The 21665-nt window shown below is 30.3% G+C and overlaps 4 protein-coding genes across 7 annotated transcripts; 1 reads left to right on the forward strand and 3 right to left on the reverse strand.

The window, feature by feature from the left end:
* Positions 1-1477: 1477 nt before the first annotated feature.
* Positions 1478-11498, reverse strand: LOC124421650 (lutropin-choriogonadotropic hormone receptor). 3 transcript variants are annotated; one of them, XM_046957077.1, is made up of 13 exons: positions 10348-11498; positions 7699-7770; positions 7494-7565; positions 7358-7426; positions 7111-7254; positions 6830-6970; positions 6541-6606; positions 6294-6437; positions 6101-6172; positions 5728-6020; positions 5031-5210; positions 4775-4969; positions 1478-4659 (listed from the first exon to the last, which is right to left on the reverse strand). In XM_046957077.1, the coding sequence occupies exons 1-13, from the start codon at positions 10578-10580 to the stop codon at positions 3263-3265; spliced, it is 3078 nt and encodes a 1025-aa protein (XP_046813033.1). In that variant the 5' UTR covers positions 10581-11498; the 3' UTR covers positions 1478-3262. The 3 variants fall into 3 exon arrangements, with proteins under 3 accessions (XP_046813033.1, XP_046813034.1, XP_046813035.1); XM_046957078.1 differs by having other exon boundaries at positions 5031-5150; positions 10348-11495; XM_046957079.1 differs by lacking the exon at positions 10348-11498 and having other exon boundaries at positions 7111-7276; positions 7699-7768.
* Positions 11499-12874: 1376 nt separating this feature from the next.
* On the reverse strand, positions 12875-17911 carry LOC124421759. Of its 2 annotated transcripts, none has more exons than XM_046957340.1 (5): positions 17630-17911; positions 17380-17490; positions 14281-17303; positions 14120-14193; positions 12875-14018 (listed from the first exon to the last, which is right to left on the reverse strand). In XM_046957340.1, exons 2-5 carry the CDS (start codon positions 17474-17476, stop codon positions 13901-13903), a joined length of 3312 nt encoding a protein of 1103 aa, XP_046813296.1. In that variant the 5' UTR covers positions 17477-17490; positions 17630-17911; the 3' UTR covers positions 12875-13900. The 2 variants fall into 2 exon arrangements, with proteins under 2 accessions (XP_046813296.1, XP_046813297.1); XM_046957341.1 differs by having other exon boundaries at positions 17380-17523.
* A 189-nt stretch (positions 17912-18100) lies between these two features.
* Positions 18101-19203, forward strand: LOC124421583 (60S ribosomal protein L27). The gene is made up of 4 exons (XM_046956937.1): positions 18101-18182; positions 18580-18811; positions 18887-19026; positions 19124-19203. Exons 2-4 carry the CDS (start codon positions 18593-18595, stop codon positions 19170-19172), a joined length of 408 nt encoding a protein of 135 aa, XP_046812893.1. The 5' UTR covers positions 18101-18182; positions 18580-18592; the 3' UTR covers positions 19173-19203.
* Positions 19204-19324: 121 nt separating this feature from the next.
* LOC124421580 (dynactin subunit 2) lies at positions 19325-21611 on the reverse strand. The gene is made up of 9 exons (XM_046956934.1): positions 21369-21611; positions 21141-21212; positions 20941-21074; positions 20737-20848; positions 20494-20651; positions 20186-20432; positions 19924-20100; positions 19750-19852; positions 19325-19628 (listed from the first exon to the last, which is right to left on the reverse strand). Exons 1-9 carry the CDS (start codon positions 21402-21404, stop codon positions 19450-19452), a joined length of 1218 nt encoding a protein of 405 aa, XP_046812890.1. The 5' UTR covers positions 21405-21611; the 3' UTR covers positions 19325-19449.
* Positions 21612-21665: the final 54 nt, after the last annotated feature.

Consider the following 21665-nt stretch of genomic DNA (forward strand, 5'->3'; position numbering starts at 1 on the left):
TAATAATAATAATAATAATAATAATAATAATAATAATAATAATAATAATAATAAGATAGATATTACAATTAGAAGATATTCATTATTTAAAAAAAATTGTTTTTGTTCCTTTATTATATCTTTCATTCTTTGATATCATTGAATCAATCTTTTCGTTTATTTTTTTTTAATTTATAGAAAATATAAAATTGCAATGTGAACGTTTTATCAATATTTATTATTATCATTATTATTTTTTTTTTTGTCGCTTTCGGTGGCGTAGTTTTTGTACAAAAATGGAGGAAGATTTTCTTTTCACGCTGTTAATATCGGACAACGTAAATTTTTTGCTAGAAAAAAAGGAATATTCTATTTATTAGGTCGAAGGTATACGACTAAACAATAACAGCATAAATTGAATCATGATTTTTTAACCAAAGGCGATGAAACATATCAGCACATTTTTCATGATATAAAAAAGAAGAAATAAGCGAGAGACTAGAGACTTTATTTGATCCTTTTCACTTGTCCTTTGAAAGGAAAAAAATAGAGATAATCCACAAAATGAGACCTTGAACGAAATACTCGGTAAAATGCATTTTTACTTTGCGGTCTGTTGAAGAAACAGCAGCTGCTACTAAAAAATATAAGATAAAACACATTTCACCTGTAATTATTCTATTATCTACATTATCTCGAGATAATAAATTAATGATGATTAATCAATTAGGATATATGATTTCTTCGATTGCTTCAATGTCTTTCAAATATGATTATCCTTATATATATGTATGTGGAATTGTATGAAATTATATATTATAACTGAATGGACTCTTCATGCTAGATTCTACTTGCTAGACGACAAAAAATCTAACGTGATAATAATTTTAGTAGTTATAGTAGCCATCATATATGGCTGACCCCAGACGCCAGTTCATCGGCTTAACACAGATTATATATCTCACACGTTGTCACACCCTATACAAGAAATGTATACAATGCACGTAGCTCGCATTAAGAAACCTAACATTTTTCAAGATAAGGTATCGCATTGTTCCGTCATATAGGTTTATATACTTTTGACATTCCGATATATGTTAGACAATCCGGATAAAAATGATAACGCTTGAAATGAACCATCTATATCTAAATTCATCATGAATTTGACGCATAATGTATGATTAATCGATCATCTGTATATCTAATTCATGTTTAAGATGTTTTTAGAATATTAGAAAAATTTGATTCGTAACTGTATTAATACAATTATTTAAAGAAAATATATTTCAAATATATTATTTCGTGACTAATAGAGTTAATAAATGTTATTAAGCTAAAAAACAAAAAAAATTAAAATTGTGATCTATAAATGATTTATAATTTTGAATAATCTATCGAACAATCTGTACGTGTATTTAAAAAAGGGATTATTTAACGAATATATAAAAGGGAGAAATGGAGAGGATTTTGTTCTTTTATGAAACAAGAAAAGGATTAATTATTTTCGTTATCGATCTATATTTTTCTACACTTCATGTAGAAGATAAATTTATTGGCACCTTATAAATGTTAATTGTATTCTTACAATACTATCATAGTACGAAATTCTTATCACCCATTTTGTTCTCTATATTATTAATAAAACATGTTTATTAGTGAATTCATCATTATTCCTAAAAAGAATGGCAGCCTCCAAATGTAATGTGAACACGTATTTGCTCTCGTTAAATAAAATTATTAATTATGTCATGTGCAGGATACAATTTATCATAGTTACTATCTTGAATTAGTGGAATAATGAAAAAAAGAAAAAAAAAGAAGAAGAAAAGTTTGTTTTTATTGGTGCATAAGGTGTCTAGTAACTATCTGACTAGAATATGATAATTTCGAATTTACTATTTTGATCTCAGAATCTTGTTATATAATGAATATTAATCTCTTGAACATTTCACTCTCTATACATAAGAATAAAATTGTTTATTTTATTTTTTGTTAATAGAAATATTTTATCCACTTTCATCAGTGTAATAAATTATCAGCAGATGTTACATGACATATTTCCTTTTATCATAACTTTATTTAGCGTACAACTAACATCTCGTTAGTCTTTAAATCATATATAATATTCATTCATCATAAGCTTTAATACTGAACGAAATTAATCGACGAGAGCGCGTAGGATGGATGAATGATATTACATATACAACATTTATTTATATATTCCCGTGTTTTTCCTAACATCCCGTACATGACTTCATCGTTGTAATTAATTGAAAAATACATTTACAACAATATGAACGTATGTATATGTGTGATACAGTAACTTCATTCGCATTTTTTTTTTTTTTCAATGAATTGTTATAAATACATTATAAATATATTATTATACATAAGACGTTTTTTATAATGTATCGTATCGAAAAGAAGCAACAGAACATACATTTTCATTAAGTGTGATATTGTCTTTATCGTGATATTTCGTTAAGAAAAAACAAAAAAAAAACAGCACAGCCTGGGATGTTAAATTATATAAATAAAACTTTAATCATTATTGCTCTAATGTCTCTGAGAAATTATTTAAAAAAAGAAACGAAAGGAACGAATAGAATAAATACTTTGTTATATATGATTAAGAAATGCATTATTTGGAAGTTGATAAAACTTTGTTTTGTCATGCCCAGACTGCGCTAATAATTATTAGCGCTCGTACATGTTGGAATGCTTCTCTTGATATTATGTAGTAAATAAACTGCTATCAGTCTTGTAATATGAAAATACTAACAACATGAATAATTGCCATTAATATAAATTCGTTTTTTGTTTTTTAACATTTTAAATCATTTATATAACAAATATTTTATATAACAAATGCTCGCGAGGAGCATTGGAACTACATTGGTTTTACAGTCTGCTCCGTTAGCATATTAAACGGTATTTGACTGAATTATCTATCTTTAGAATTATTTGACAAGTGCTATATTATTTAAGTAATAGTATACCAACGCTTGCTTATACTAATATTTGGTGATAGGATAAAGGCAATAAGTTCAATAAAATCACATCTCTCCTCCTCGTACCTATACGTAATCTATAGCATGCATATCAGCTCTTTATCCTATCCCTAATTATTTTCAAATAATCTTAGCGATAACGTCGATTCCCGTAGAAATCGAAAACGCATCGTACGCTATTTCATGAATTCGGATAAAAAACATGGCAGGTATCTCGTTATTTATTCTTAATACTGAAACGTGTCTCGCATCGTTCCTTCTTTAATTTATTTCTATTTAGGTACGGCACTTTCTTCATCTTGCTGTTCGCTCATCTCAGCAGCCGAAGGGATAGTAGCCAATAAACGTACAGCTAATCTACACGGTGACGCAGGTGGTTCGGGTTCTTGAATCGCAAGTTGTCGCGTCAATCGCGGCTTAGGCCTAATAGGCCTTGGAGTATTACGTGCACTGATTTCTAAAGAGGCTGTTGACCTTGACATACGCCACGTACTGGTGCTGGCGGTAGCTGCTGAACCCGATGAGTCATTACGGGATGAACTAAGGTTGGAATCTTGCGATGGTTTCCTAGTGACCAACCAAGACGATGTTCTTCGTTTGGGATCCAATAATCTCAACGGTATACCACAATGATGAGTTTGTCTCCAGGAATCCGAACGAGATGAAGAGAAGTTCTCGCTAGAGGAAACCGACGAAGCACGTTTATGCTGTTTCTGTTGAATTTCGGCGATTTGGTAAGCGTAGTGATCGTTACGTGTATAACGTTGTCTTTGATCGGCCGCGCAAGGCCAAAGAAATCTAGCTCCCCACCATCGATAACTGGGGCACTGGCTCGTTTCCAAGAGTTTCGAAGTGCAGACGCATGGTGCTTGATGCTCCTTAGAAGATCTGTCTACCAGACTATTCGTATTGGCTGGTGTTTGGCGGTTACTGAAATTCGAACTATGCCGGCATCTACCGATTCCTCTTGTCACGCGAGATTCTTCAATAGCTTTACATATTAAGATGCAGTCCTTTTTGAATTGCTTCGTAAGAATAGCATAGAGAAAAGGATTGCAACAGGAATTCAATGGTAACACGAAAACAGCGAATACCTTTGCTTGCTCTAAGGACACTAATTGTAGCCCGAAAGCTGCGGTAAGCGAAAAGAATGCTATCGGTGACCAACACAAAAAATCTGTAAATACAAGAAGTGCCATTCGTTTTGCGATACGAGAATCGTTCGAATTCCAAGCTTGCGAGCCACGTATTGCACAGTACATTTTGAGATAACAGCCCATTAAAATTAAAAATGCTACTCCATTGATGAGCATTAGGAAGACTACGTAAATTAAGGCTGCAATGCCACTAGTCTCAAATGGTAAACATATCGCAAATTTCCTGTAATCGGAAATACCGAAAAGCGGTAGAGTAGCCATTGATGTGGCAAATCCCCAGCCGATAGTCATGATATACACGGCATGCTTTAACGAAAGTCTTTTATTGAGATGCATCGCATGGGTTATTGCATAATTTCTTTCTAATGTGATCACAGCTAGGGTATAGACGCTTAATTCGGAACTCAGGACGCCAAGAAATCCTGCTAATTGACATCCTGCCGACATTTGCCAAGGTATGGCATACATTTTGAATTCTCCTAGAGTAGATGCATCAAGCACAGCCAATAAACCTATAACATTTTTTTTTCCTATAAACCAGATACATTGCCCCACTCTTTGATTTATTTCTATTTATTATTATTGTTATTAAAATTGAGAAAATATTTTCTTTTTTTTGACGCTCACCTAAATAAACACCCATAAAAAAATCAGCTGCAGCCAAGTTGCATACTAAAAATCGAGGTACATCCATCTTGCTTCTCGAAAATATTAACACGAATACTACAGTTCCGTTTCCAAGCATAGCAAGTAGAAAAACTATCCAGACTCCGCAGCGTAACGTCCACCAATCGAACAGATCTTGACACGGCAAAAATGGACCTGAAAGATTGTTATAAATTAAAAGTCATATTTCACGATAGGAATGTGATAAAATACCAACCAGGCTGTGGTAAGCATTGAACATGAGAAGGCACTGTTTGTCCCGGTGCTGCATTCTGCCCAATTTGTTCCTCAATGTAGTCCTCGCTGTAGGGAGGTACGTTCCCGGAATATGTAAAATCTGGACCAAAGTTATCCCAAAGTTCGTTTAGTTGCGACCCAAACTTATCGCTCAAATTATCTAAAAAGTATAATTGCTATAGTACTGATTTGACTGCTTGTCAATCTAACGCATGCAAGACTTCTTGAATGAGGTATTTCTTGTACTGTACACAAAGTGTAACAAGAGCTGTGAAATGTATGTATCAAATATGTTAATTGTATTAATTATGAATTTCACATCAGCTTGGTGTTAGTTTGACAATCCTGATGAGTTATGTATTAAGCAACTTACCTTTTTCATGTTTTATTCTATATCATGCAAGATGCAACCTTAGTAGTAATTCAGTTGGCTGTGAATTATAAAGTCTGCTCTTATTTCCATTAGATATATGACAATACAGGCGCGCAAATGATTCCATGTAAGCATATATAAATAATGTGCACGTGTATATATACAAATATATATATATAAATATAAACAATATAAATAAAACGAAACTCTTAATAATATCTTTCTCTCAACATAGCTGGTAGCATATTCTTATTTCATTCACATGTTACACGAATACAAAATAAAGATAATATTAATAACTTACTTAGATGAGGCCAAACATCGCCGAAACTGGAATTCCACAAGGTCATATCAAATTCATTATCCGTAGGGAATAAAACAGATTCTTGCAATGATGATTTTGTTACGGTGTCTTCTATCTCGATTGATAGAAATGAACAGCAATGATAGGCGTAGGAAAGAACCATGGTTTGTACGCGTGGAAATTTGTCCGGTGACGGAAATTGTCTTAACGCTGGATTATTAAAAGTTTTCAGATGTAACAATCCTGCGAGTCCGTTAACTGGTAAAGTTGGGAATACGTTGTTTCCAAGATTTCTAAAAAAATCGAGAAAAATTTATATACTAGCGTAATATATAGAAACCTATTCGAAATTTTATACTTTATTTATACTTACAGATCTTCCAAATGTTTCGTCTCTGTAAATGCACCAGGATCAATGTAATCTATGTAATTACTTTCTAAATCCCTAAAAGAGAACTATACATGAAACGTGTCAACGGTATTTACCAACATTTACATTCCTATTTATATGTATTGTAATTATAAATTTATAATATATTGAAACCATTAAAGAGAACATAACTTACAAAACTTGAAGTTTCGATAATCCAGAAAATGCATCTCTCGAAATTGTTTTCAAATTATTATTTGCTAATAAAAGATCATGTAACATGTTCAAAGTTTTAAAGGGTGCATCGGATATCGACGAGATCGCATTGTTTGCCAAATCTCTAAAACAAGATTAAAGTATATATTGTATGAAATAAAATTGACGATAAATAATAAATATATAATACGTAAAATTTTAAACGCAAATATAACTCACATACTTACAAGACGCGAAGATTATGGCAATTTCTTAAATTTGGGATTTTTGTCAAATAATTCGATTTCACATCACTGAAATGAAAATATATTACATGTGCGTGTGGCTAGTCTCCTCTTATGTCATTGTGCAATAAGATGAACAGAGAGACCTACATTTCGCAAGCAGTCTAGTGAGAGTAATCAATTTCAATTTCGATACAAATACGTATTCAAAAAGAGATCGAAAATACTTTCATTAAGCAATTATTCACGCATTGTTAATTAAGTTCATAATGGATATCGTAGAAAAACTTACAAACTTTTCAATTTTGGACATTGAACGCAAAGATCGGGTGGGATTGCTTTAAGGCGTGCACGATCTAATTTCAACACCTCTAAAGAACTCGTTCCATTGAGATTGGGAAAAATTCTCATTTCTTTTACATCAGACAGTATCCTGTAACATATTTTTCGTCGTATTCAATGTAACATTTGTTTTTAAATTATTCAAAATCTTCCTGTCTTATATACGATTAAATAAAATTCACAGAAAAAGTTGGATGATATACATTTCGCGCAAAAAATACATATACTTACAATTTACGAAGTTTATGAAGATTTTGAAAAGTATTATCGTTTATCTGTTTAATCGGATTTCCACGTAAATCGAGTGATATCAAATTGTCTATACTTTGAAATATATGTCCGTCAAGTTGTTGTACTTTGTTGTTAGAAATGGATCTGTGAGAAATTAGAATAAAAACTATTTTTGATTATGTAAGTAGTACGACGCGATATTCAGAGCATAAATTTTATAAAAAAAAAAAAAAGAAAAAAATCTTACAAATCTTCGAGTGCATCAAGTTTTATAAGAGCAATTGGAATTTCTGTTAAATAATTGTCATCGAGTTCCCTGAAAAAAATTAATATTAATAACAAAAAAAATTTAAGTATAATACCGACAAAATTTAGGTACTCACAGTATTCGAAGACTCGTCAAATTTTCAAATGCATCTTCGTGAATTGTATATAGATGATTGCGTCGTAACGACCTTGAAAAATTTTACAAATAATCATTAATTCGTTATTACAACATTTTGTATAATTAAAAATCAAATACGTCATATTAATAAGAGAACATTTTATTGATTAAAAGTGTATATATACATATATATATCTACTCACAAAAATTCAAGATTAGGAAGTTGATGAAAAACGTGCTCCGAAACACGCGTTATATTGTTGTTCGTCAAGTCACTGAAATAAATTAAAAAAAAAAATAAATATATAAATATTATAAAATTTTATTTATATTAATCTAATATTTATTAATAATTGCATATATATATATATATAATATGTTTCCTGTTAATATTAATTTATTTCAAATAGACACGCGAAATAATGTTTCCTCTGTCTACTTAGAAAAATATTACTATCTTTAAATATAAATATTGTATAATCTAATCGAGCATACAAAAGATATCCATACTTCTAACGTCTAAAAGTTATACGGATATAAGAACGATATAAATAATTCTAACCCAAGGAACCTTTCTGTTAGAGCCCGTAATATTGCTGGAATCTAAATCTGCAGAGTGCTCGCGGAATTGTCGCCCGCACTCGAGAGATAACTTTGGAAAAAAGAAGAAGAAAAATGAAAAGAACATAATAAAGTAACCTCAAGAATATATAACTTTATATGTATATATATAAACGATTCTTTATATATTTTTTTAAATAAATGAAATTCAAGCTGTATATTAATTCGAATTTTTGCCTACGTATTATATGAATTAAATGGAGTCCTAAAATTTATACTCTCTCTGTTTCTCTCTCTCTCTCTCTCTCTCTCTCTCTCTCTCTCTCTCTCTCTCTCTCTCTATGTATCTATCTATCTATCTTTCTTTCTCGTCAAAGTTACAAAAATAATATTTTTGAAAATGTAAAAAATTCAAATTGTATATTATTTTGGATTTTTGTCTACGTACTACGCAAATCAAATAGGTCCTTAATTTGTCTTCTCTCTCTCTCTCTCTTTCTCTCTCTCTCTCTCTTTTTCTTTCTTTCTTTCTCTCTCTATATCTCTCTCTTTCTCTCTCTCTCTCTTTCTCTTTCTCTTTCTCTCTCTCTCTCTCTCTCTCTCTCTCCCTCTCGTCAAATTTAAAAAGAATTATTTCGAAAAGAAAGAAAGGAATCCTTAAGATTGTAGCATCATTGAAATTAATTAATTTGAGCAGAATGAAAGAAACATGAGCAGGTATAGGTAGGTTACGTTGAAGTGTCACATTCGTCAAGTACGGCCGTGACCTCGCGCTGAAATATTTCTCACCGATCGACCGACATCGGTCTCGCATGAATCATTTTCTTCGACTCGTTTTCTCTAAGCGAAAACATATCTAAGAAAAAGTTCGAACGGAGTGTGTGCATCTCTTCTCTCGTAGATAATTAAATATTTTAAGTTTTACAGAGAGAAAGAGAGAGAGAGAGAGAGAGAGAGAGAGAGAAAGAGAGATATTTGAGAAAATATATATGCATACATAGAAAGTTTATTCGACGACAGTTTCATAATGATCGATAACTTAATATTTATTGATGTTAGATCCTAGAGAAAACAACGCATTCGCTTAGTCTGACATAAAAATAGAATTATATGTTGAAATTAAGATTTTCGATTATATAAAAATATAAATGTAGCCACATACTAATTTTATAGTAAAGAGTGCATTTCGAATAAACCGATCTTATCGTTCTCTCTTCATCGTTCATTGTCAGAATCACATACACGTCTACTCGAACGAACGTTCTCTCATTCCAAGCATACTTTCGTTCAGTACCATAATTCGTACAACGCGAGCAACATAAAGAGTAACAGTTTCGACACTCCTAAAATACTGACTGGTAGAAATTTCAGTTTCGACAGTCATAACTTCTAGATTTCTTTCAGAGAAACTTTTAATAGCTTGAGTAAAGAAAAAGAAAAAAAAAATTATTCGCCGAAACTTTACGAATATAATATGACAACGTTATTCTCAAATTATTTCACAATGCACAATATAAATCTCGTGTATTATAAAGTAATAATAATGAATGAATATGTATATTTTCTTTTAGAAAAAATTCAATACAATTTAAAAATTATCATGTAGAAACATTAATTTTACTATTATAAAAACATTAATTTTACTATCTTAAATTTACTTCGCCATTTAATTCCTAAGCGCGCAATATTTGAAATCAAACATCGTTAATATTTTTCAAACGATTCGTCTCTCTTGATAGAAAATCACCAAATATTCTTGTCATGATCTTCGATTCGATAAATAGTTTGATGTGTTATCAAAAAGAAAAAAAGAAAAAACTAAACAAAACAAGAAAATTAACCCTGTTAGAATTACAAGTAGATATAGACGACGGCACGCCTAGAATCGTTCGACATTTCGGTTGAAAAATGAAATTACGAGAGATTGCATTCCTCTTGGCGTCGTGTATTCGCGTCTTCGAGAAAAAGCCAGAAAAAAAGACAGAGAAAAAGAGAGAGAGAAAGAAAGAGAAAGAGAAAGAGAAAGAGAAAGAGAGAAAATACGAGCATACTTCAAGAAGGCGCGCTTCGAAGGGCGACAACTACCACTACTAATACTACTACTACACTACTCTACTACTACTTTTACTACTACTATTACTATTACTACTACTATTATTACACTACTCTACTACTATTACTAACGCGACGATAATAAAAATGACAAGACAGAACGTGACAGTTGACACGCGACTTTCGTCCTGTAATTGGATACAATTAAAAGATGCATCTTTTTTATTTATGATACTTGCAGTTTAGTAATATTGGCCGGCGATCGAAGAACGATGCTTTCGAAGGACCGGCTCTTTAAAGCTGATAAAAAATCTGGTCCGCGACATATGAATCCTCGTCCATCGGCTGTGATGTTACAAGTCTCCATCGCAGTGAGACTTCGAAGGATGATTTCGTCCTGAGCGTAAGATGTACGACAGGACAACATCATCGCCAAGACGATCATCGTGCCATAAAAAGAATGCAGGCGCATGCCGATCAAACTGGCAACGTTTTATCGTGGCAACCCTCTCTTATCTTTTTTCCTTTTCCTTCTTCCTCCCCTTTCTTCCGTTCCTTTTCTCTTTCCCCGTTTCTTCTTTCCCTATTTATCCTCGATATTGGCCGCAGAAACTCGCACGTACGCCGCCACCGCCACCGCCACAGCCGCCGTCGCCGTCGCCGTCGCCGCCGCCGCCTGCGGGCCAAGGGAAACGAATTCCGAGCACGCACGAATATTCCGCCTCGCGTTTCTCCGCTCGAAATATAACCAAGCAACCTTCCAAAAGAAATGTCTGTGGTCGCACGACTACGACAGCGAATTGACCAAATTTAACTTAACGAATTACCGTCGAATAATTATTGTTGTTTCTTCTTGATAAGAAGAAAAAGAAAAAGGAAGGAAAACCACGAATTATTTTCTAAGAGATGACATACATACATATATAACGACCAACAACCACCAGCATCATTCACACCACGTACATATGTACATCCAGCCACGACGTTGAACGTTTACTGACTGGACCTTAGTGTGGCGAACGACAAGCGCGAAATATCCTGGTGGAGGGGATGCTCATACACTGATTTTTCCTCTCTCGTTCATTCGATATATATTGTGCACCACGCTTAGCCTTTCTTCGACCCCCCCCACTCTCTTCCCTCTTTCCTTTTCTCTCTCTCTTTCTCTCTTTCTCTCTCTCTCTCTCCCTTTCATCGCACGCGCCAACTCCAACTAGGACCAATCGACTTTCTCCCTCACCCTACTCGCTGTGTAGTAAACCTTGCCACAAGATTGAGAAGCGCGCGAGAACTCCCCTCGTATATGCATTCACATTCATTATTAATATTATTCCTTCATTCTCACCAAAGAAAGAAATACTCAAAAGGGATGAAAGTTTCTCTCCTCACCCGTTATCTTTTATTTGAAAGGACGATATATGCATCAATGTTTATTCGTATGTAAGTGAAAAAATAAATGCGCATATTTGTCGAATGAATGAAAACAAAAATATTACGTACTTTCGTCGTTAATTATTGTCTTTTTTTTCCACCTTCATTTATCTCAAGCTTATCTACTTTATTAAAAAAAAAAAAAAAAAAAAAAAAAAAAAAAAAAAAACAACGCGTACAAACTACAAAACGACGAGGTGCCTACTTATAGGTTAACGTAAAAAAGGTGAAAAATTTTTTTTCTCTCATATTTTTCTCGTCTTTTTTTTTCTTTTTTCTTTTTTTTACCTCTGTAAAAAAGAAAAGAAAACGTGTTCTTTCGGAAAGCTCGAGCTTTGGAATACGATGAAACCATTTCACGTTCCTTCGCGTTTATCTCTGACGTCATAGATCGTTCGTCTTCACCCTATATATCCCGCGGAATCTCGGACACGTAACCTCGGATTCCGTTTCCGATTCCTATCTTCATATACATAAGCACAGATCCTTCCTCTCTACAGCGTGTTTCGTAAGTTTATTAGCTCTTTATTTTGGTGTCTACGGATGACAAAATTCTTTTATTATTAGAATTAATAAGAATTTGAATTTGTTTTTAAAACGTTCGATACAGTTTTATATCGCATTTCTTTGATCACGTGACAACGTAATCGATCATCTCTCAACCGTAACGATTTAAATCAATCGATAATCAAAAATTAAATTAAATATTCAATAAAAAAAAAAAAATTCCGACAATTTTCTAATAAAAAATCATAATATATTTACATTACTTTTTTACTCGAATATGTCAGTTGATCAAAATCAAATGGAAAAAAATATTATATTTTAAAAACTTTCAATTTTATCGGCTTTCTTTCTTTCTTGTTTTAACATTACACGCCACATGTAAATATCTCAAATAAGATTCAACTGGCGGATGTCCAACGATAAAAAAAAAAAAATAATTTAAATCTTTACAACAATCTTTAATTATAATAATGTAGAAATAATTCTATTGCATTAATAAAAAAAATAAAATAGAGTGATACCAACATAACCAAGGACGTGAGAAGATAAACCGATCTATACTCCTCACGTAAGAGTATCGTTAGTATAAGTATAATCTTACTTTATAATGATTCTTCAATTATCTTCATTGCAAATTATCTCTAATTTATCTCCTATTCAACATCCTTTTTATTGTTCTAATAATGACCATACGCATATACCATACATAAGAACATATAATTACAGGTTTTTTTTTTAAACTTTATCATTAATTATTCAACAGTGTTTTATAAAAAACTGAAATAATTATAATTAAAGGATATTATTCGTGTAAAGAAAATAATGTTATTATAAGTACGAAGGAAGATATTTTTTATTAAAATGTATAAATATTCGTGATTTCATTTTCCCTTTTATAAGAAATCGGATCAATAGAGAATAAGAAATATTTATGTGCGAGTATTCTCTTGTCAGCGATTATACAAATTTTTACAATAGTAATAAATGCATGCACGTTTGTAAAAAAGATGAAACATTAGAAATACCAAAATATGATACCAAATGAAACGAAATTATTATAAATCAAAATAAAACAAAGAATAATCTATTAAATCTCAAATTTTATTTCCTTAGACTTCTTACTCTTAATAACGAAAAAGGCAGACTTATTTGAATGCAAATTCAGTCGCATGATTCATCTCATTTAAATATATTATGTCTAGCAACAAACTTTCACCGACTACTTAATCATTGCAATTAGAAAAAAAATGAAAAAGAAAAAGGAATGACAAACGAAATATAGTAAATGTTATATCGATATACAATACAGGATTAAATTAAAATAAGATATATAGAAATTTGTTGTTATAGATAATATTTACATACCCCCAATCAATTCATCCTTTCAGTAAAAAAAAAAAAATTGTAAAAAATGAAAATAACAAAATTAAATGCTAGAATGTTCAAATTTCGTAATTTTTTTCTACGTGTCCATCATATAAAAATTCTACAATTTACAAATTGATAATTTAACTATGGAAGTCCTATGTAAATGTATACAATGGTAAATCAAAACGATTATTTTTTGTACATGGAAAAAAAGCGGTACAGAGATGTATTATTTCAAAATGTTTAAATATTAAGTTATATATATATATATATATATATATATATATATATATATTCCCTTGCTTTCTAAAAAATCTCTGTACTTCTGCAACGTAAGTACTAGTATTAATACTAGTAATACTGAAAATACTTAATATCCATCTTATGTTATTGCTCAATGTATGATTATGCTCAAAATATAAACATTCTTATTTTTTTTACACTTCTTTTGTAATTCTATATATCTGGAACAAATGAGAATATTAACTAGTCCTCTGTAGTAAGTTGATACCGCGAACCCAAACCCTCATTTGTAAAAATATCGAACTCTTCTCGACTTGTTAAAGCGGAACGAACATCGTCTAACGACAAAGTTTGTGGACATCTGTAAATAAAATTAATATGTGATGATTATATATATCACTGATTTTATAGTAGTTAATTATTATATTAAGTTAGATAGTAATAATTGTAAAATATTATTACTCTTTGCCATTGCTCTTTTCCCAAGCTTTAGCTAAAGATGTTCTGACAATATCTTCTATAAAACATTCCATGGCCTGAAGAGATAAAGAGTATATATTTTATATCGTATATTTAAAATTTAAATAAAAATTTTTCATATTTAACATATTAACTAATCTTACCCTTATCATGACACGACTTGCAGTGCAATGAAACACATTAGGAACAATTTCCTCTGGTTTTAATGTAATGCCAATGCTTCTAGTTGTCTCGCAAATAAAATTATGCAGTGGTAATAATTTTTCTTCTAGATCAAGGGATATAGTTCTAGATGTTGTTATTTCATTATTACAATCAAATTTAAAACAATTTTGTTGCGTTGTTTTATTATTTTCAGAATTCTGACAAGTTAGTATGTCGATGTCTTCTTCTTGAGAATCATCGTTATCCGTTGTTAAATTCTTTGATATATCATAAGACGTTTGAAGCCACTTTTGAAATGCTATTGGTTCTGTACATGTTGATGTTGTTGCTGAAATTTCTGTACATGGTAATCTTTTTGCTCCATTCATTGTTGTTGTTGCATCTATGCCAAAACAAGAACGTGTTGGTGTATATCCATACAATCTTGCCCAAAGTATTATCTCTTTCACTGACCACAATTTATCTTCCGCAGTAAGTTTTTTACGTAAAAATGATCGTATTGTTTTTGCTCGCCACCATTCATAAGCTGCACGTTTACCCATATTATGATTAAAATATTCTTCCTCTGTGGCACAAGCATAAGGATGTAAACGTTTGTAATCTGGATCAGATGCATATGGAGTGACAATAGGTATCCTACGTATAATAAATCGTAATAAACCTTCTATATCTGTAATTTTTACGATCTCTATCGATTTAAGAACTTTATCATATAAATCTTCTTTACTATGAAGCTTTAATTTATCTTTACCCAAAATGATTCTTGATTTTCCTATTTTACCATTATGATTAATTGATTTTGGAAGTGTTTGATCTTTTTGCAATGTTGATATATCTAAATGTGAAGAATTTGTATTATACGAATTTGTCGTATTGTTAGAAGCATTATCTGCTATTTTTAATGCCGGTACATCAGAATTCAAATTTAACAAGAGACTATTTGATGGTTTAATCTCCAATATTGCATATGTATTATCATTTTTATTATTTGTAGTTGGTTTCCCCGTTTGTTTTGTTTGTTTTTTCAAGAGACTAGTTCCCCTAGGAATAAGTATACTTGTCTTTGAATTAACATAACTCAAACAATTGTTTGTATCAATTTTGCAATGATTTTTTGCATATTTGACAATGTTCATTTTAGAAGGACATATATTATTTGCTTCCATTGAAGTACGTTTATTATTTTGTAAAATTAACATATGCTTGCCTGCAGCTGGTTCAAACGAAGGAGGTATTGAAATTTGTAATGGACGCAAATTTGATTTAAAATTTATTGGACATGAAGTACTTTTATTTGACTCATTTATATTATTTCCAAAATGTTCTTTTTGGATAACTTCTTCAGAACATACCTCTTCCTTCCTCATTAAATCCGTCTTGGAATCAATGCTTTCTAAAGAAGACAAGAGTTTACTGTTATTTTTAACCCATAATGACGATGATCCAACTTTTGTATATTTATCATTTTCATCACTTATATCTTTTTCAATATTATGTTCCTTATTTACGCTAGTATTGATTTCAGCAGATTTCTCTGTATTTGCACTAGATGTGCATTGCCAATTATTAAAACATTCTTTTATTGAATTTGTATTATTTCCAGATAGTTCTACCATTGAATTTATGGATTTCTTAATTGGATTAATCTCAGGTAAATGTTCTATAGTTATATTATTCTCTACAAATAAATTAGTTTCATTAGATATATAATTATTTATATAATCATGATCATGACAAACAGAAAATTGTATCTGTTCCAATTGTGTCATATTACTGTTACAACTAGATGTAAGTGTATTATTATTTGTCATAAATGACATTGACTGTCCAGTAATCTCATCATTAGGCTCAGATTTAACAACGGATACATCTAATTGCATTTTCATATCATTTAACTTATTGTCTATATTAGGAACTTCTATATCATTTGTTTCAGATTTCACAGTAATTGTAGCAGAATCAATTGAAGTACTTGATTTTTGTGATGTTCCAATGATCATAGAATCAGATTTTTTCACATCATTGACAGTACAAGGATTTATTTCTTCTGTAGAACTGTCAGAAATTTCATTATTAGCTTGTATAAGAACACTTGGATCCATTGTATAAATCCATACATCAACTATAGTTTCAGAACCTAACGTTTGAAGGCCAGTATATGTACGATCTAATTTGAGATGATGAATAATATCCATTGGTTTATTAATTGGATTTTTAAAATGTAACTGTACTCTTAGTGGAAATTCACCCCAACCTCGTCTTGAGAGATGAAATGGAGCAGATGATACTTCAACAACATCATTTGGTCTGTAACTTGGATGCAAAAAAAATCTAACTTTACTTACAAAATCTCCAATATTAGAAACCTCTTTACTACCTCGTACATATATTGTCCATTTATGACTGGCAGGATCTTCTCTCCAGTCTGGTGGAATCCACTTGGAAATATTGCCAATCACTATACGTTTTCGTACTTTATGCCTAACACCTCTAGAAGGACATGCAGGTTCTGGTACTCCACTTTTTGGTGGTATATAACGTGGAATTTTTTTTGGTGGTTGAATATCATCTTCATTTTGATCTTCAAACTGCATACTTGTATTACATTCCTTTGAGGATTCTGTTATATTCTCAGTCTTTAAAACATTATGCTCAGTTGTTTTTGTTTTTGTAGATGAAATATATGAATATCCATTTAAAAATCGCGGATCCGTGGATGTAGATGGTATAGCAAAATCATTATGTGGCCGTTTAGGACTTTTTCCAATCAATTGTTTAATTGCTGGATGAATACGAACTTGTTGCGTTTCTCGAATTTGAGGGGCTTGACATTGTTTACGATTATAGAAATCAGTAATGATAACGTATCGCAATAAATGTAAAGTCTTCAATGCCTTATGTAATCTTTCTTGAATTTGTAAAACTTCATTTCTTTTTGCATCTATTTCTTGTGAAAATTCCTTTTCAATAATTGCAGTTATTTTTCTTGCTGTTGAACGAGCTAATCAATAACAAATTTTAATATAAATTCAGTCTATTCATTAATAGTATCAGAATTTTTTAAAATTTGATCTTACCATTTTCCTCGCAAACTTCTTCTTGATTTTTATTAGTAGATATTGGAATTGTGTAGTCAGGATCTTGATCATCAAGTAGATTCTTCACGTTACTCATTTAGCGTATTTAGTCTAAAAAATTTTTAAATTCACTCAAAAATCAAACTATCAGAAAAAGATGTGTATATTAAAAATCTAATTTATATTTATAAATATACACTTTTTAATTTATTATTTTTAATTATACATTTAATACTATTTATTATTTTACCTGAGCACTGTCACAAATTTTGGAATGGAAGTGTATAGTAGTGATGCACTTATGACACAACTTATAATCAAATGATAAAATATTATTTATATGTGTTTTTAAAATCATTAATATCATAATTTAAGTGTATACTTTAGTTATCTTCACTGCTTACTTTATTTTAAATGTAATTATTGAAAAGTTGTAAATAATGTAGCTGTACGAAAAATCAGATTCAGGTTATATTATAATCACTGCAAAATGCATAAACTCTATACACCAGACACATGGACGTTAGTCGAGTAAAACCCTCTACAGAATATATCGACTTCACAAATGTAATATTACTTCGTGTATTTAATTCTATGATCTATTTACAATTTTAATCCTTCATTTCTATTGGACAATCGTCCCGCGATATTGAAGAGCGATCACCAATGAGAATATAGTTAGAAACGGGAATGTACATATCGCACATTTAGAAGTCCCAGTTAGGCATCTATATCTCTCTTTCCTCCTGGTTTCGACGAAGGCAGTTTCTATTTTCCATTTTTTCAACCTGGAAAAGACGGAGGTTCGTTAATAATTATTGTCCGGTAGAATCTGAGAACATCGTTTATTTATAAATCATTATACTAATATTGATAACGTAATTTTGATTATGAAATATTTTTCTTTGATTTGAGAAATTAATTGACTAGTATTTTTGTCTCTATGAATTATTGGAAGGTTCAATTATAAAAGCATTGTATCTTCATATGTCACTTTTATTTTTGTTTTATATTGTTATATGCAAAAACAGAAGATTGTTATTCTTATGAGTATGACAGCGTTAAATATTAAATTTTTGAAGAAGTGTGTCATGTGATTAGGGAAAAACATTAATCAAAAATAACCTCTAAATATATAAAGCAATTTGTGATATATCTTGTAACTGTTGAATAATATTGAAAGGAATATTTTTATTACAGGACACCATTCAAAATGGTGAAGATTATGAAAAGTGGTAAAGTCGTACTGGTCCTTAGTGGCCGGTATGCTGGAAGAAAAGCTATTGTAATGCGTACTTTTGATGATGGTACTACAGACAAGCAGTATGGACATGCTATGGTTGCTGGTATCGATAGATACCCACGCAAAGTCCATAAAAGAATGGGAAAAGGAAAATTACACAAACGTTCTAAGATTAAGCCTTTTGTAAAAGTAAGTTGAATGGGACATTCAATATTTTTGCTATCACTCTATATTTTCTTATTTATATTACTATTATTGTTTTAGGTTTTAAATTATAATCATTTAATGCCTACAAGATATACAGTACCAGAACTACAGTTAGATAAAGTAGCTCCTAAAGATCTTAAGGATCCGATGAAACGAAAGAAGGCAAGATTCCAAATCCGTGTTAAATTTGAAGAAAGGTATGTAAACTTCTATTTGTTAATTTTACTATAAGATCAAGAAATGTTCAATAAAAATATTAATTGCAATGTAATAATTCTTATATTTTTTTCACAGGTACAAATCTGGCAAAAATAAATGGTTCTTCCAAAAATTAAGATTCTAATCTTTTCAAATAAATACTTATATTCAAAATATATGGTGTGTTCAATTTTTTTCTTATTATAACATTCAAACTTTGATACTCCTTATAAAAATATTGATTGAAATATTTGAAACAAAATCATTTTTAATATTTAAAATTGCTTGAACAATTAATTTAAGGAATATAATTTATTTTACATTAATACATAGTACAATTTTTACTATCTTATAGTTTTAATAAATAAATATAAAAACGTTAATAATTTCAATAAAATGATTAATTAATTAGCTGCTATTGATTACTTATCAAGCTTTGCAACGCGTTCGGAAAGCGATGTTATATTATTTTTTATAACTTCTAAATTTGATGCAAAACTTTCTTGTACACCCGCGAGTAAACATTTATTGCTGTCCATAAATTGAGTATTTTGTTTCTGTAGATCTTCAAACTGTTTCATTGCCTTACTGTAGTTCGCAGCTATTAAAAAAGAAATTATAATAATTATAATACAAGGCAATATATATCATCTTTCATTTAATAATAATAGAATATTTTTATATATTTATACTTCATCGTATAGTATAATATTTGGACCGACCTTGTTCATGTATAGTACTCAAAGATGTCATTCGATTTATAGTTAGAGGTAAAATATCTGACATACTTTCTGTCTTTTTCACTATTTTATACATTTCTTCGATCTGTTATGAAAAAATAATTAATTACTTAACTCCATCTATTTTCTATAGTTCACTAATAATTTATATGAAACCTTTTGTTTTAATTCTGAATCAGGAGTCAAAGTAGATTTCTTCTGAGCAATAGTATCAATCCTATAAATCAAAGCGGATAATCTACTTTCAATGGCATCCAACTGACTAGTATCTAAAAGTGCAGCTTTTGCACTTAGTTGCTGTACTGCATCCATTATACCTTGACATTTCAAATTCTATAAAGTGTAAGATGGTACAGAATTATTTTCACAATTAATAAAAAATGGAAAGATATAAATTACTTCGAAATGTTATCATTACCCGTGAAAAAACAGAAAAATTTTCATTAGATGTACCAATGACACTTTCAAGACAACATAATCTTTGTTCTAATTGCACGATTCTTGCAATTTCTTGCATTTTAGCTTTTTCTGGAAGATACATCATTTTGTATTCCAAAACACCAGACGGAGATGTTTCTTTTGTCTCTGTGATCTCTGGTTTCATTTCTGTTTCTGATTTGGGAATGCCAGTGTTTCTAAATACTTCTATTTGTGATATCAGTTGCCTAAAACAATCAATTATATAAAAACTATATACCAATCATTTATTAAGAACACAAAATATACTTCAATCTAGCTCCTTGAGGATCTGAAAGCAGTTCCATAAGACCAGAACCAAGAGATTCTTCTAATTTTAGATCATTTATTTCTTTTCCTAATTGCTCTACTTGAGATATTATATCTATTGCAGATTTGACTTCCTCATTTTCTTCTTTTGCATTTTCCTAAGAAAGCAAATAAATATACTCGCATGTTATAAAATTATTAAATACAAAAAAAAAAAAAGAAACATTTGTAACATCATACTACCTTCAATGCATTTATTTCTTCATACAATTCTTTCACTTCGCATTGCAACCGTTGATATTTTTGAATAGGAGTTTCTTTTTCATCTTCACCTGGAAGTTCATAATCTCTAAACCTATATTTAATAAAAATAATAAATTACTTAATTATATAATATATTCATATAATAGATTAAACATAAATATATTTAATAAGTTGAATACCAACTTGTAACCTGTTCTTGATTTACGCGAAATAGAATCTGAAAAATCAACTTTGGTGTCTCCTACTGTCTTGGTTCTAAATTTACTAAAAGCTTCTCTAGCATTTATATGTAACTTTTCTATGGAATCTGATTCATCCTGGAGACATAAAAAATTAAGTTTCATAATATAAGAATATATTATACAGCATCATAATTATTTTACCTCTGAGTAAATTTCAAATTGTTCTGACTCTGGTAAATCAGTTGTTTCATAAACGTCAACTTGATCATATGCCTGTAATATTTCATTAATTATTAACAATTTATGTATCTTAATAAAATTACACAAGAAAATAAAAATACACGGATATAAAATATTCAATACAACTATATATTTGTGATCTTTATAGAAATACTATCTATAAAAGTATAAAATGTAGAAAATACATACAATTCCAGGTAAATCAGAGTATTTAGAATCCGCCATTATGACAAGTTATGTAAAGCTTGTACAACAGAAATGATTCTGTACTTATAAAAATGATAGTTATTATTAAAATGCACTTATAATGGTAAAATGACAGTAATCTGACAATTGTAAGAAATTGGATCGACAAAGATAGTATACACGTAGACTGTTATACAGATCACTTATCCGGTGTTGTAAGATGGGATATCTTATGTACTGCCCTCTATTTTCGTTTGCACTGAGGCTCCATCTAGTTCACAAATATTTATTTGAAATATC

The sequence above is a fragment of the Vespa crabro genome, chromosome 2, assembly GCF_910589235.1.
Source record: "Vespa crabro chromosome 2, iyVesCrab1.2, whole genome shotgun sequence".
Taxonomy (NCBI): Eukaryota; Metazoa; Arthropoda; class Insecta; order Hymenoptera; family Vespidae; genus Vespa; species Vespa crabro.

Coding starts and splice junctions, on each gene's coding strand:
- LOC124421650 (XM_046957077.1), bottom strand. CDS start 10,580: ATGCGCCTGCATTCTTTTTATGGCACGATGATCGTCTTGGCGATGATG. Junction 7,771..10,347: donor CCGGCCAATATTACTAAACT/GCAAGTATCATA, acceptor AATTTATTTCAG/TGACTTGACGAACAACAATA. Junction 7,427..7,493: donor TTGACGAGTCTTCGAATACT/GTGAGTACCTAA, acceptor AATTTTTTTCAG/GGAACTCGATGACAATTATT.
- LOC124421583 (XM_046956937.1), top strand. CDS start 18,593: ATGGTGAAGATTATGAAAAGTGGTAAAGTCGTACTGGTCCTTAGTGGC. Junction 18,812..18,886: donor AGATTAAGCCTTTTGTAAAA/GTAAGTTGAATG, acceptor TTATTGTTTTAG/GTTTTAAATTATAATCATTT. Junction 19,027..19,123: donor CGTGTTAAATTTGAAGAAAG/GTATGTAAACTT, acceptor TTTTTTTCACAG/GTACAAATCTGGCAAAAATA.
- LOC124421759 (XM_046957340.1), bottom strand. CDS start 17,476: ATGAGTAACGTGAAGAATCTACTTGATGATCAAGATCCTGACTACACA. Junction 17,304..17,379: donor AGAAGTTTGCGAGGAAAATG/GTAAGATCAAAT, acceptor GTTATTGATTAG/CTCGTTCAACAGCAAGAAAA. Junction 14,194..14,280: donor CAAGTCGTGTCATGATAAGG/GTAAGATTAGTT, acceptor TTATCTCTTCAG/GCCATGGAATGTTTTATAGA.
- LOC124421580 (XM_046956934.1), bottom strand. CDS start 21,404: ATGGCGGATTCTAAATACTCTGATTTACCTGGAATT. Junction 20,433..20,493: donor CCTCAAGGAGCTAGATTGAA/GTATATTTTGTG, acceptor TGATTGTTTTAG/GCAACTGATATCACAAATAG. Junction 19,629..19,749: donor GAGTACTATACATGAACAAG/GTCGGTCCAAAT, acceptor CTTTTTTAATAG/CTGCGAACTACAGTAAGGCA.